The sequence below is a fragment of the Pipistrellus kuhlii genome, unplaced genomic scaffold, assembly GCF_014108245.1.
Source record: "Pipistrellus kuhlii isolate mPipKuh1 unplaced genomic scaffold, mPipKuh1.p scaffold_m20_p_1, whole genome shotgun sequence".
In the NCBI taxonomy this organism is placed as follows: domain Eukaryota; kingdom Metazoa; phylum Chordata; class Mammalia; order Chiroptera; family Vespertilionidae; genus Pipistrellus; species Pipistrellus kuhlii.
The window spans coordinates 168,181,965-168,198,215 of record NW_023425404.1 but is presented as its reverse complement, the minus strand read 5'-3'; the positions used below and the strand labels follow the sequence as shown (position 1 = coordinate 168,198,215).

General features: G+C 35.8%; 1 protein-coding gene across 7 annotated transcripts in view; it reads left to right on the top strand.

The window, feature by feature from the left end:
• The window catches only part of EXOC1 (exocyst complex component 1), a 50,525-nt gene extending 34,496 nt beyond the window's left edge, over positions 1–16,029 (top strand). For 6 of the 7 annotated variants that reach the window (XM_036415826.2, XM_036415811.2, XM_036415795.2 and 3 more), the window contains 8 exons: positions 1,451–1,614; positions 2,179–2,286; positions 3,436–3,512; positions 4,242–4,470; positions 7,299–7,482; positions 9,492–9,691; positions 13,047–13,241; positions 15,378–16,029. In XM_036415826.2, coding sequence (XP_036271719.1) covers positions 1,451–1,614; positions 2,179–2,286; positions 3,436–3,512; positions 4,242–4,470; positions 7,299–7,482; positions 9,492–9,691; positions 13,047–13,241; positions 15,378–15,530 — 1,310 coding nt within the window. In that variant the 3' untranslated portion in view covers positions 15,531–16,029. The remainder of the gene's footprint in view (positions 1–1,450; positions 1,615–2,178; positions 2,287–3,435; positions 3,513–4,241; positions 4,471–7,298; positions 7,483–9,491; positions 9,692–13,046; positions 13,242–15,377) is intronic. The other variant, XM_036415827.2, reaches the window with a different exon arrangement.
• Positions 16,030–16,251: the final 222 nt, after the last annotated feature.

Below are 16,251 nucleotides of genomic sequence, written 5' to 3'. Positions count from 1 at the left end.
CAAACGTTAATATCGGTCTAGTAATAATTAATGTCGTTTTTAACATTCGTTTAAAATCTTGCTTGGCGTTGACTTGTATTGACATAACCTTCAAACACGTGGTATCTACAGAACGTGTGAAGTGCAATTAACAAGTTTTGCTTGAAAAAGTTTGTGTTTGGTTTGGTTTTTGTTGCAAAACTAGGGCTAAGAAGATGGCGGATGAAGAGCATATGCGGCACTGCATGCTTTACGAGTTCCAATTAGGAAGAAAAGCAAGTGAGGCTGCAAAAAACATCTGTAGTGCTCTTGGGATCAAGATGCAGTTAGCGCCAGAAAATGCCAGCGTTGGTTTGAGAAATTTCGCAAGGGAAATTTTTCGTTAGATGACAAGAGTGGTCGAGGCCGTGTGTCCAATTTTGATCAAGAAGCTCTTCAAGCTTTTTTGGTGCAAAATCCTCAAATTACCCAACAAGAGCTTGCGACAACTTTAAATTGTTCACAAAAAACAATTTCCAATCAATTGCGTGCACTTGGCAAAGTCCAAAAGTTTGGAAAATGGTTTCCTCATGAGTTGACCGACAACAACCGTAATCAAAGAGTCACAATTTGCAGTTCGCTCCTCTCTCGTCAAAACCGTTTGCCGTTTTTAGAGCAAATTGTTACTGGAGATGAACAATGGGTGCTGTATGTTAATTTGAAAAGGCGGCCTCAATGGTTGGACAAAAATGAGGCTCCGCAGCCCACGCCAAAACCTGACTTGCATGCGAAAAAAGTGATGATGTGTGTTTGGTGGAATTTTAAAGGAATTCTTCATTATGAACTTTTACCATCTAACCAAACCATTACAAGTGCAGTGTATAGTGCCCAATTGGAAAGGTTAGCCCAAGCTTTAAGAGAAAAAGAACCCGAGCTGATTAATCGGACGGGCGTAATTCTTCACCACGATAACGCACGACCGCATACTGCAAGAATCACTGCTGAAAAACTGCGCCAGTTGGAATGGGAAGTTCTCCCTCAACCTGCATATTCTCCTGATATTGCCCCTTCCGATTACCATTTGTTTCGTTCTTTGCAAAACTTTCTTCTTGGAAAAAAACTTAATAATGAAGAATGCCTCAAAAATGCATTGACCGAATTTTTGGCATCAAAATCACAAGAATTTTACAACAGAGGGATTAGAATGCTTCCTGAGCGTTGGGCACAAGTAGTAGAAAACAACGGCAACTATATTGTTGATTAAATTTTGTTGTATTGTTTAAATAAATTCGATTTAAAAAAGGTATTAGAAAACGACGTTAATTATTACTAGACCTAATAAAAGAGGACACTCCACAACCTGTCCCATGTGGTAGTCCTGCATCCTAACTAATATGAGCCCTCAAAAACTAAAACGGGCAGATAGCCTTGATCTATGCTATGGATCTTTATTCATGAAGGTCACAACTCTCAAAGTTTTATTATTTCTTAGGTCTTCATGGAAGTTCTGGGAAATTAACTGGATCTACTTCTAGTCTAAACAAACTCAGTGTACAGCCTTCAGGGAATCGCAGATCTCAGTCGTCTTCCTTGTTGGATATGGGAAACATGTCTACTTCTGATCTCGATGTTGCAGACAGAACCAAATTTGATAAGGTAAAATAAAAATAGCAGGTACTTCTTCAATACTAATATTAGTTTTCTAACAGCAGTCTGTTATTGCTTTAAATGTATTCAAAGATTTGGTTAACCAGGTCTTTCCTATTTTGAATCTGGGAAAAAAAAATACTAGTCAAATGGCCACTAAATTGTGAACTATCAATTAAATTACATTATAGCTTTATTAAATTTCGTTATAAGTCATAAAATGCTTGCATCTTAAATCTAAGTTCTTTAAGTATCTACAAGGCAAAGAGGAAATAGCAGCTTTTATGAAGCAGAACTGTTCTCTGCAGTGCATTAAATAAGCTTTAAAAGTCTGTCTCTGTATTTCTCTTTCCCAATTTCAAGTGAATAATTATTATGAATTTAATTTTAGGTATGTTTTGCCCCTGCTATGCCTTGATATACTGCAATATCCTGTCAATCTTGGAACAGTTTGTTTTGGAGATTCTATTGAGATTATGGATAAAGCATTTATGGTCCCTGCAGAAAAGTAAATTAAATGTGGAATGTTATTTTAAGTATTTGGTGCAGATCTTTTATTTTGGTTTTCTTCAGATCTTTGAACAGGTACTCAGTGAACTGGAGCCCCTGTGCCTAGCAGAACAGGACTTCATAAGTAAATTTTTCAAACTACAACAACATCAAAGTATGCCTGGAACTGTGGTATGGCTTATGTTTGTTTATTGACTAAGTATATAGGATCTGTAATATAATTAGCTTAATTAATATGTTGTCACAGTTCCAATATTAGAACAGAAAAAGAATGGGTTTATGATATAAGGACTTCTAAAATAATTTTTGTCATACTACAAGACAATAAAAACAGTGATAGTTTGCACATATAATTTAATACTCCAGACTGTCTTAAGCCTAAACATTATCTAAGTTATTGAGGGAATAAAATATCTGAATTTATTTTGAAAAAAAAAAACTTTGAAAAGCGATTTTAGCAGTCATTAAGAAAAAATAAATTTTAAAAAATGTTTGGTGTTTGAGTATATATACCATGTGGGGCAGGGAGGGGTGGGAAAAAGTGGGAAATAAAAGGTGAGGCTTCAACTCTGACTTTTTTCCTTTGACTTTGTTATTAACTAGCTGTGAGACCTTCAACCAATTATTTAATCCCCAATTTCCTCATTTCTCATCTGTTCAGTGGATATTATAATTCCTATTCAGCATGCTGCTCAGGTGGCAAAAATTTAAGAAGAAAATTAAATGAGATAGTTGCTAGAATATTTTGAGAAACTTAAAATCACAATGCAAATAAAGTGATTTTAAAATTAAGGTCATCTTAAAGAGCCACCATATAAAATGAAAGAAATTATTTCAAATGGGTGGGATTTTGTTGTTGTAGGTGGTAGTAGTAGTAAATTTGCTTATATCTTAACTTCTATAAGAATTCTTGATAGCTTTTTTAAATGCCAAAGTTCTTTTAGAATGGTTTATGAGATTAACTTTTAGTTCTCTGTTACAAGTTCTTCCTGTATGTTTTCTGTTATTCGTTGAGCTGCCCACTCATTCCAACCTCCCCCCCTCCACCTCCTTTATCTTCTGTCTTCCCACTTTCCCCTCATGTGCACATAAACACAACTTTCCCCCATAATTCTCATATAAAAATGTAAGAACAAATCCCTTCATGGTCATTCTTAAGTAGCATTCTAAGTAGTTCTGTCAGTGATGCTATCTTTAAAAATCATTATTTTTCATAATGTATTCTCTCCTAGGAATTTTAAAACAGAGCAGGCTTTTGCTATCTAAACTAGTCATATTGTTGGTCTTTTATTATATAAAGTACCTGAATAATTTTTGCAGACTGAAGCAGATGACCTAGATGGAGGAACGTCATCAAAGCAACATATTTCTGGCACACCATTGCCCGTTTCATCTGAGTATGTATTGGTTATTATCTATTATTTTGGGAAAAAATAAACTTTAAATTTAACATAGAGGAGTGCTGCTCAGTAACCTGATGGCTTATTAACCTAACAGCACTCAGCAGTGACAAGTATGCCCAGTGTCTTATTAAACATCTTACTGAATTAAAACCTGTCCTGTTGTATGACTCTATGGCTCTTTGCTCTAGTAGAGTGGTCGGCAAACTCATTAGTCAACCGAGCCAAATATCAACAGTACAACGATTGAAATTTTTTTTGAGAGCCAAATTTTTAAAACTTAAACTTCTTCTAATGCCACTTCTTCAAAATAGACTGACCCAGGCTGTGGTATTTTGTGGAAGAGCCACACTCAAGGGGCCAAAGAGCCGCATGTGGCTCACAAGCCACAGTTTGCCGACCATGGCTCTAGTACAAAAAAATACAACCAATTTTGATGCTTCCTGGTAGGAAGCAGCATTTGAATTGCCATGTATTTCTTGGAAATCACAGAGCACATTTCAGGATCCCAGCTTTACAAATGATAGTTATTTTGAGTGATAAAACTTAACTAAAAAATATTTTATATTGGAAACTGCTGAAGAATACTTAGTTCATCATATTTAGACATTGTTAATGAAAATGTAATATTTTAGTTGTTTTGTATATGCCCAGTGGGTTAAAGTGAAAGATGAATATACCTGAAGCTCAAAACAACTTGCTACATTTTGTATGTTTTTTGAACAGGAAAGATATGATCCGCCAAATGATGACTAAAATATTTCGCTGCATTGAGCCAGAACTGAACAACCTAATTGCATTAGGAGACAAAATTGATAGCTTTAACTCCCTTTACATGCTAGTGAAAATGAGTCATCATGTGTGGACTGCACAAAATGTGGACCCTGCTTCTTTTCTGAGCACTACATTGGGAAATGTTTTGGTGACTGTCAAAAGGAACTTTGACAAATGCATTGTAAGTTCTTTCTTAATAACTTAGAATTGTAATTATTGCAAAAAACAGGTAAATGTATTTAACAGATTTCCAGCTCTCCATTTGGAGATCTACTGTTCAAAATGCCCAGTGCCTTGAAGCAGGGTATTGGCTGCAATATATATATGAACAAAGGTAGTTTGATGATACCATGCCTGTCAGCTTCTCTTCTACACTGAATCTTGGCAAGCAGATGGCCTAGAAAGTGCAGCTGCTTTAGAGATCTACTTGGTAACTGAAATCTCAGTTAACTGATTAGTGACCAAAGGTTAATGAAACAATTGAAACTATCATTTGGATTTATTGTATTTTTTCCTAACATATTCCAATGAGAAAATTATTAATTGGATCATTTTTATTGTTTAAATTATTTACTTTGTTCATTTTATATTTAACTAGGGGCTCAGTACACAAATTCATGCACTTTGAAAGGAACTATGGTCCGAAGGGCTTCAGTGGGCACAGGGGCAAGTCTCGGCCCATCCTCCATGCCCCGCCTAGCCCCTCCTACCACAGCCCCCAGTCCCCTGCCTGCCAGCAGCCCCACTCCCGCTATCACCACTCCCACACGCTGATGGTGCCAGCCCTGCTAGCACCCACTGAAGGCATGGAGCAATAAGGGCCTGTGCTGAGTGATTGGGGCCAGCACCAGCAGCAGTTGCGTGTGGCAGCTACTGCCCCAATCTCCCCTCAGGAGCAGGGGGAGGTGGAGAAGCCTTCAGGGGTAATCGGGGCTGGCAGCCATTGCTTACACCCACTGACTGTGCCAAGCGGCTGGGCACCAGCAGCAGGTGCGAGTGGCGCGAGTGGCGGCTCCAGCACCAACTGGATGCAAGCGGCAGCTGGCCAGCCCCAATCACCCCTCAGGAACAGGGAGGTGGAGAAGCCCTGCAGGGCGATCGGGGCCGGCAGCAGGTGCGAGTGGCAGCTCCAGCAATGGCAGAAGGTGCGAGCACCAGATGGGACTGCGGTGCACTGGAGCAAAGAATCTTTAGTAACCACCAGAGGCTCATCCCAATGACAGCGACCAGCACACCGCCTTGGTCTAGCACTCCCACTCACCTGCTCCACCATCCCACTGTGGCCAACACCCACAATGTTTGTGCGCGCCTCCTCATGGTCAGCACATGCCATAGCCACTGGTAATTCAGTTGTTCCGTGGTTTGGTCTATTTGCATATGAGGGTTTTATGTAGATAGCTTTAATAAATAATCATATCACTATTTTAATAATTGTTCTTACAATAACTTTCAGAAGTTATCATTTTCTTCCTCCTAATAGGAAAGGAAAAATCATTAACAACTTCATTTTTTTTTTTTTTTCTGTTTTGGTAAGCTTGTAGGTATGAGTTGGACTGAATCAGATTCTAAAGAAAGGTTTTTTTTTTATTAAATTACTTGGTACATGAAAGTGGTTATGTATCATGAATATCTCTCCTGCCTATTATAAAGCCAGAGAAGACAGCTGTCATTTAGAACATTGCCTATTAATGTCCAAGTATATTCAGGCTATAATTATATTATGTGCATTTAAATGTCACACAGAATAAAAATCTCCATAAAGCTTAATAACAACAATAGACCAACATTCACAAATTAGTGCTTACAATGTACCAGGCACTGGTCTAATACTTTGTACAGGTTATCTTATCTAATACTCACAACCTTCTCTCTCCCACATAAGGTAGATGCTCCGAGAGGTTGTGTTACTTTCCCCAAATCAACAGTTAAAAAGTGATGGAGCCAGTCTGGTTTCAGTACCTAAGATCTTACACTGAGCTCTACTACCTCCGTTTTCATTCTTCACAGTTATCAATACTAATGAAGTAGACTAGTAGTAAAAATAATATGAAACGGTTGACAATACTCACAGTATTTTCTTATATTAATACCTATAGCCTAAATAATTACTTTTCTAATCCACATGTCATATGGTTTTCTAGTTATACCCACAACATCTCAACACAGTGGAATTTTGCATAGAAGTTGAAAATGGTCCAACAGTACTTGGCAATGTAATTCTCTCTGTGAATAGATTTAGATCCTCTGAGAAGTACACAGAACCATAATTGAATTCCATGGATCTTTATGAACCCAGATGTTAGATTCTGTCTATATGAAACATCCCTTTTATACTTTGTCACCATCCATACATAAGCATTTTCCTGAACTAATTTAAAATACATAGCAAGTACATACATGGAAAATTAACTTTGTAATCTAAATCCATAGTAGAAATGCCTGTTCTCCCCCTCTGTTTTCACACCCCAAAAACACAGAACTTGTCTATCCAAACAAATTTTAGATTAATGAGAATTGGAAATGGCTATGTTCCTCAAACTTGGCCACTTGGGCACTAACTAGGAGAAACTTGTAAGAGATTCTGTATGTGTTCTGGTATCACCCGTGTCCCCAAATGGCCAATTGCCTATACTTACCTTTCATAAATGATAACCATGTTTATTGATTGTTTTTTTGTTTGTTTTTTGTTTAATATATTTTATTAAGTTTTTACAGAGAGTAAGAGAGAGGGATAGAAAGCTAGAAACATCAATCAGCTGCCTCTTGCACACTCCCTACTGGGGATGTTCCCCCAACCAAGGTACATGCTCTTGACCGGAATCGAAGGCCAACGCTCTATTCACTGAGCCAAACTGGCCTCGGCCCTATGTATTAATTTTTAGTTGGTAAGCATTCAAATTGTTCTAGGTACTAAATTATATCTTTCCTCTATGATGTGTACATTTGATTATACTACCTTGCTTTAAGTTGCTTAGCTATTTGTCTCCCGTGCTTTCTGCCTAACTTTAGAGTAACCAAATAAGGCAAATGGAAGAAGTAAAAATCTCAAAGAAGAGTAAAGTAGGAATTCTTCCATTTGTTGCTGAATTTGAAGAATTTGCTGGGCTTGCAGAATCAATCTTCAAAAATGCTGAGCGTCGTGGAGATCTAGATAAAGCATATACTAAACTTATAAGAGGAGTATTTGTTAACGGTAAGCTTTTGTTATGTTCTAAAGAATTTTTTGGTTGGTTTTTATCATTTCTGGTAACTCATAAGCTGAGTGGAAATATGTTCATTGTTTTTCATATTCTATAGTTTTAAATTGGCTGAAATTAAAAATTTCTGAAATTTGAAAAACAAAGAGCACATAAAATTTATTCATATTCATCAGGAAGCACTTAGATTTTAGAATTTATATGGACTTATCACTATGCAAAACTGAATTCACTTTTTAAACAAAAAAGGACCTCCCAGATTACATATGCATTTTTGCAAGTCTTCTGAAGATGATAGGCAATGGTGTCTGTGTGACCTGAAGCAAATCAATTCACTTTTATAGACCTCAATTCTCATATCTGTCTCATTAGATAGATTAATGCTAAACTTCTATAATTCACTGTCTTCCTATATCAAATCCCCCAATTAAATTACAGAGAAACAGCGTGATGTGTCATTTAATTTGAAATAAATTATCCAAGTGCATGTATTCAGGAATTGACAAGAGGTAGATCATTTCACTAATTGCATGTAACATTTTCAGCAGAAGTAGGCCAATGGAAAAGATAGATAAATTATATGACTCAATGTTTGTATGATTGATATTTCTTTTACAGTTCAAATAGCTTTGCTTTGTCTGATTTTGAAATAGACAAAGTTGTGCTCATTGCACAACTGCCAAAATCAGAAGGCAGTTTTAAAAATCAGATGATATGTAATCTCTTCATGCAGAATACCACTTAATTTTTTTCCTTTAAACTTTTCTGTACGTCTCTTTTCCTCTTATAAATGTGCATATATTATATCTGTATGTTCTCTAATATAAAAAATTGTATCATACCTTACTCACTGTTTTGGAGCCTGCTAGATTATAATCCAACTCTTCCCTTGTTAGTTAACATAGATAATCATACTCATTTCTAATGATTACATAGTATTCCATGTATCGGTATTTATCACCAGATCACCTATTGATAGGCATTTAGTTTCTTTCCAATTGCATATATTTTTGTGTGCTTGTCCAATAATTTCCTTAGGGTAAATTACTAGAAATGGAATTGCAGGGTCAAAAGGTTTGTATATATCTCAAAGTTTTTGCCAAATTGCCATTTAGAGAAATCATACCAGTTTAGTGCTATGAGCAGTTGGTGAAAGTTTGTCACATCTGTACCAATGATGAAGATTACTAGGTATTAGCAATGTTTTTATTCTTTGTCAAATTAACAGACTATACATTTATTTTGCTTGTGATATTTTTTTTACAACGTAAGAGCTTTCAAATTTTTTTTTAATATATTTTATTGATTTTGTACAGAGAGGAAGGGAGAGAGATAGAGAGTTAGAAACATCGATGAGAGAGTCATCGATCAGCTGCCTCTTGCACATCCCCTACTGGGGATATGCCTGCAACCAAGGTACATGCCCTTAACCGGAATCGAACCCGGGACCTTTCAGTCCCCAAGCCGACACTCTATCCATTGAGCCAAACTGGTTTCGGCAGCTTTCAGATTTTATGTCAAACTTATCCACTTTCCCCATTATGACTTCTAAGTTTTGGGGAATTTTTAGGAAGGTCATACCATCACAAAATTATTTTTTAATTCACTTTATTTCTTCTTAATTCTTATTATCATATTCACTTTTTTATTTATACATTTTAAGTACTTGGACAATTTAGAATTTATTTGTCTAAAAGATGTAAAATAGTAACCCAGATGTATTCAGCTGGTTGTCCTAACACAGTTTGAATAACTCATCATTTCCCCACAGATTTGAAAAGCCACCTTTATTGCATAATATAAATGGAACTGTTTTAGAATGATATTTTTATTAGATTTAGGTAGATGTGAAGATTCTTCAGTGCAGTGTATTTTTCTCAGTCCAGAAATGTGTTTACTTCTTAAACTTACAGATGAAAAACATCACATAAATGTTTTTATAGCTAAATATGATCAATACTCACATCAGGATTTTTTTATTTGTTTGTTTTCCTGTTTTATTTAGTGGAGAAAGTAGCTAATGAAAGCCAGAAGACCCCGAGGGATGTAGTTATGATGGAAAACTTTCACCATATTTTTGCAACACTTTCTCGTTTGAAAATCTCATGTCTAGAAGCTGAGAAAAAAGAAGCCAAACAAAAATACACAGATCACCTGCAATCTTATGTCATTTACTCTTTAGGACAACCTCTTGAAAAACTAAATGTAAGTATATTTTCACTTAGTATCTTTTTCCTGGTTTTGAATACATATTCACATGTTTACATATGAAAAACACAACAGTCATCTTAAATCTGCTACATGCATGAATGTACGAGGATAAGGAAAGAAGAGAGATTCAGTTACTGAAGCTGCCAGTACACTGCTAGATGCTCTGTATTCATCATTTCTTTTAATTCTTGTAAATAATGATGTGGGTAAGATAGTATTATCTGTATTTTACAAATGAAGACACTGAAAGTAAATAATCTTGCTTGAAGTTTTAGCTAACCTTTATCCCTAGTTCAGATGAAGATTTCAAAATTTTATCAAGCTAAAAGAAAGACCAAAAGATGTTTTATGCATTACCTTTTCCTTTCCCTTCTTTTCTTGACTTGAGTCATTCCCTACAGCAAGTTCAGTCATTAAAATTAAGAAATGATGGTTTTAGCCAAAATCAGTTTGGCTCAGTGGATAGAGCATCAGCCTGCGGACTGAAAGGTCCCAGGTTCGATTCTGGTCAAGGGCATGTACCTTGGTTGCGGGCACATCCCCAGTAGGTGGTTTGCAAGAGGCAGCTGATCGATGATTCTCATCAATGTTTCTAACTCTCTATTCCTCTCTCTTCCTCTCTGTAAAAAAAAAAAAAATCAATAAAATATATTTAAAAAAAGAAAAGAAATGATGGTTTTAAAAAACTTTGCAATATAGTACAGCAGGTCCCTGAATAAGGTCATTTCATTCAATGTTGTTTCTTTCAAAGGTTGATGAGATGCCAGGAACTTCAGTTTTATTTATAGTAATTAGCCTATGGTAAAATTGGTTTCATTATGCATCATTTCACTTGGTCGTAGATACTGTCTACGACATTATGATTACTGTATAAGCTGAAATGGACCCTGCTAACTGACTTTGTCCACAATGTGATTAGTCATCTTTTATAAGTTTTTAACTTCAAATTAGAGGCAAAATAAATAATATGTATTCATTGTCCACAATTCAAAGAAATATTTAAGCAACATTTAACCAAATGCGGAATCAATACCTTATAAAACTCAAGGACTTTTAGGGGAAAAGGTCTATCTCGGACCTAAACCAACGTAATACTTAACTATAATATTAGAAGCATTCCCTTTGAAATCAAATTAAAGCAGAAATATTGCTAGAGCCTTTATTAATTTAACATTGTTATGGAAGCTCTAGCCAATGCAATATTACCTAAAACATTAATAAAAGATAGAGTCAAGATTGTAATTACCTGTATATAATATGCTAAAATGATTGATCTCTGATAAAGTGGTAGGATTCAAAATAAATATGTAAAAAACAGCTTATTTCCTCATGTCATAATGACCAGTTAAAAGAAATAATTGCAAAGAAAATTTTAGAGGAAAGTATTGAGAGGGGATTTGGTTTGTCAGTATTAAATCATAGTGTATAATGCTCAAATAAAGGCAGGCCAGTCAATAAAGTGACATATTAAAAAATACAAATAGCTCAATGGATTGGACTGTTGTCCCCATACACAAAATGATTTCGGCTTCAATCCCATCAGGGCATATATAGGAGGCAACCAATCGATATTCTCTCTTACATCTATCATGTTTCTCTTTCTTTCTTTCTCTCTCTCTTTCTCTCTCTCCCCCTCTCTCTCTTTTACTCTTAAAAATCAATGCACATATCCTTGGGTGTGGAATAAAAAAACAAAAATATACATATATACATAAAAGACAGCCTACAAAGAATATGTGTAACAATACAACAATAAGTATATTTACTATACAAGATTTTTAAAAAATAAATAAGAACTGAGACTCCCGTATATAAATGAGCAATAATTCAGAATAGAGTACTAATCATGTGAAAGCAAGTTAACTTCATTGATAGCCAAATAATTGTAATAAAGCAACAAATAAACTTTTTCACTCATCAAAATGACAACTATATTTTTGAGTTGTGATAATGTTCATAGTAATACGGTAAGACTGCTATATGGTGAGTCTCAGATACTGTTGACAGAAATTTGCATATCTGAAGAATTTTCAGAATATTTTCCCAAATATACTCCTCAACTGAGGAATTGTAGTCCTAGAAATTTATGCCGGAAAGTAATCAGTAATGTGAGTAAATACCAATGTACAAAAATATTTATGACAATTGTGTTTATAATAGATTGTTTTAAATCTGAGTAGATTTTGCCAACACTGAAAAAAGTGAAAAATATTAAATATATTCAATACTGGAGGAATGCATAAATAAACTTTAGTTCAGTCATCAGATGGAATACAATGCAGACATTAAAATTTATACTTCCGGGGGAGGAATCATAAAATATTAAGTGGAAAATACAACATACAGAAATTATAATCTTACTAGAGGCCCGGTGCACGGGTCTCTTGGCCTGGCCTGGGCCCTCTCACAATCCAGGACCCCTCAGGGAATGTCAGACTGCCAGTTTCGGCCAATCCCCGCAGGCCAGGCATATCTAGTATGTGTATAAGATCTTTGGTTAAACTCTTCCCGCACTCTGAGATTCATTAGTTTCCATGCCTGTGCGATGAGCATCTGCCCCCTGGTGGTCAGTGCACATCATAGCTACCGGTCAAATGGTCCTTCAGTCGCTTAGGCTTTTATATATGTTGACTAAAGGCCCAGTGCACCAGTAGGATCCCTCAGCCTGGCCCCTCACCATCTTGCAATCCGGACCTCTTGAGGGATGTCGGACTGCTGATTTTGGCCCAATCCCCACAGCATCAAGCCACAACCAGCAGTCCAACATCCCCTGAGGGATGTAGTAGTGCACAAAGCAGCAGGTAGCTGAGGAGGAGCCTGAGCCCAGGCCAGATGCCACACCCCTCAATCCAGACCCACTGCACCTGCCACCACCACCACTCAGTAGTACTGCCACGGAGGTGGGAGAGGCTTGGGCCACCACAGCTGCGCTCACCAGCTGTGAGGATGGCATCAGGCACCTGTCAGTCAGCTGAGCAGCACTCCCGCTGTGGGCATGCACTGACCACCCGGGGGCAGCTCCTGCATTGAGCGTCTGCCCCCAGGTGGTCAGTGCGTGTCCTAGCTACCAAGCGGCCGGTCATTCAGTCGTTTGGTCACTTATTTTATATGTATAGATTTATTTACCCCACACATAAGAAGTCTAGGTGGAAATCTAAAATGTTAGCAGTGGTTATCTCTAAGTGGTAGCATAATATAATAGGTGATGGTTATTTTATTATTTATATTTTTACACATTGCCTGGTTTTTACAAAGTGAATATGTACTATTTTTAATCAGGTTTTTTTTTTTTTACATATAAGTGAAAAATAAAAGCTTTTAGCCACTATTTCTTTTCATTTCCTTAAAGCATTTCTTTGAAGGCGTTGAAGCTCGTGTAGCACAGGGTATAAGAGAGGAAGAAGTAAGCTATCAACTTGCGTTTAACAAACAAGAACTTCGTAAAGTCATTAAAGAGTATCCTGGAAAGGAAGTGAAAAAAGGTCTAGATAACCTCTACAAGAAGGTTGATAAACATTTATGTGAAGAGGAGAATTTACTTCAGGTATGCTTAGTTCTTTTAATCACCCTAGATTGCACATGCTTACATATATTGCTATTCTCCAAAATATTCCTTTAGAAATGCTACAGATTTTTTAATTTTAGTGCAGGAGGAAAGTTCCATAAAGTTTAGACCAGTGTTTTTCAACTTTTTTGGGCAAAGGCACACTTGTTTCATGAAAAAAATCACGAGGCACACCACCATTAGAAAATGTTAAAAAATTTAACTCTGTGCCTATATTGACTATATATAAAGTAATTCTCTTGAATAGGAATCAAATAAACACAAAGAAAGTATTTTATAATTACTTTATTATGAAATATTAAGTAAACAAAATAGTGAAAAATTATAAAATTCTTGTCTTGTCTGCACCTACGGCACACCAGGCAACATCTCTGTGCCGCGGAACAGCGGTTGAAAAACTCTGGTTTAGACCAAATTAATGAATTCTGAGGAAGGAGGGAATTATATAAGTTTAATGGCTTTCCTTATATATTTTATATTTATGTTTTATTGTTTGAGGCATTAAGTTGTTTCTCTTTTGTTTTGGGTTGGGGGATTTTTCATATTTGAGAGGAGTAAGTAGAATATAGTATAGTGCAGTCGAATGATTCTGAGCTTGGGGTTGGAGATAGAAATAGGTTCATAATCTGGGTCCAGATTAAACTAACTTGACTTTGGGCAAGTTAGTTATCCTCTCTGGGCCTCAGTTTTCTTATTTGATCAATGGAAATCATACCCCCTAATATGGTGGGCGATATTATTATTATCACTGCCATTTTATAGATGAGAAAATCAAAGTATATAAAGGTGGCATAATATGACCAAGATCCCATAGCATATGGATGGGAGAGCCAGATTGAAACTCCAAATCAAGCCATTAATTCTTATAAGCCAGACTGAAAGGCCCAGAGATAAGACTAATTCCGATTTCAACATCATCAAAGGCTTTGGGTAGCAGGGCCATGGTCAGCAAACTGCGGCTCATGAGCCACATGCGGCTCTTTGGCCCCTGGAGTGTGACTCTTCCACAAAATAACCCGGCCTGGGAGAGTCTGTTTTGAAGAAGTGGTGTTAGAAGAAGTTTACGTGTAAAAAATTTGGCTCTCAAGAGAAATGTCAATCGTTGTACTGATGATATTTGGCTCTGTTGACTAATGAGTTTGCCAACCACTGGTGTACGGTATTACATTTGTGTTAGCCTCTGAAAGTAAGATAATAATTAACAGATAAAATGGGAGGAGAGGTACTTCAGGTGACAGAAATGTTGTGAGCTAAAAGATGAAAAGCAAAAAGCGTAATACTGTTTAGTAAATAGTCTTAAGTTGGCAGGAATTTGGGACTTACAAGATTTAGGGTTTATGAGGAAAATTCCTGGAAGTATACACTCCCTCAACTGTCAACTAGGGATGATGATCATAGACCTTCCTCCATCAGGTTGTCATGAGACTTAAATAGGCTAATATATACATAAAGTACTTTGTACTATACTGATACAAAGTAGGCATGAATAAATGTAACCTAGTATTAACTAATAAGTCAATGTGTATATCAGATTCTATCTCAATAATTGTCTATAGATTATATATTCTTTGGATTGCAGATAATTCTTCTGTCTCATCTTGGTGTGTTCACTGTGGCATCAAGCAGTGTGTTATGTAATCAATTTAAAGTTTCCCTTGAAATGAAACTGAAGCATTAACTATTGCATTTCATTTAGTTAATAGTCTTAGTTCCATACATAATTGTGCATCTCCACATCTGTATTGGATATTTAGATATAATAATAGCTAAAATGTAATGTGTACTTACTGTGTGTCACTGTTGTAAGTACTTTACTACATTCACTCACAGTATTTAATCCTCATAAGAAACTTAGGAGAAAGGTATTATTATTATTATTATCATTATCATTATCATCATCATCATCATCATCATCATCATCCTAGTTTACAGATGAAGAACTTAGGGCACAGAGTGATGGTGTAACACACATATCTTTAAGTAGAAGCTAGGATACATGTTTTTTCATTATTACACTCTGCTTAATTTTTAGACTATGTCTTGACATTATTTCTGCATGCTTGATTGTGTATTCTTTCCACTCAAAGTATGACTTTTATTTTTGTTTTTATAAAGGTGGTGTGGCACTCCATGCAGGATGAATTTATACGCCAATACAAGCACTTTGAAGGTTTGATAGCTCGCTGTTATCCTGGATCTGGTGTTACAATGGAATTCACTATTCAGGACATTCTGGATTATTGCTCCAGCATTGCACAGTCTCACTAAACTTTATGAAAGAAGAAAAATAAATGAAGAAAGCACTCTGAGTATACTAGACACTATCAAAAATATCAGCAACTGTTTTGAGAACCCAGCCTTGAAACTTAATGTATTTAAATGTCAAATAAATAGATAACACCATACTACACATTCAAGAGCAAGAAGTACCAGCTTATATAACAGCTTTATTTAATCAATAGTACGTGTTCTAACTTAAAGTATTTATCTTTTAAAATGCCTTTAGCATTTTTTCTATGACAACAATTTTCCTTTATTGCCTAGCTTCTTGTATTTGTGAGTGGTTATCCTATGAGTAATGCATTGGGAATTTTTCACCTTCCACTAATTCACTATTGCTTATAAATCATGTACTACTAAATACTGTACAGAACTTTTCCCCTCTTTCTAATATGTATATGATAAGGGATCTTTAATGATCAGTTATAAACTCAGATTTTGAAATTATGTGACCATGTGGCAATGACTCTGAAATAAAGAAATTTTCCCAAAAAAATTGAAGTTTGCTATTATTAGATGTTACATGTTACATGTTAAGAGACTATTACTCAAAAAGTTCTTACATGTCCATCTATTGATATATATATATATATATATATATATATATATATATATATATATATATATATATAAAAAGCTAAGTGACCGACTGTACATCCATCCATCCAACTGACCGACTGGCCAGTACTTATGCTGAGCACTGGCAATT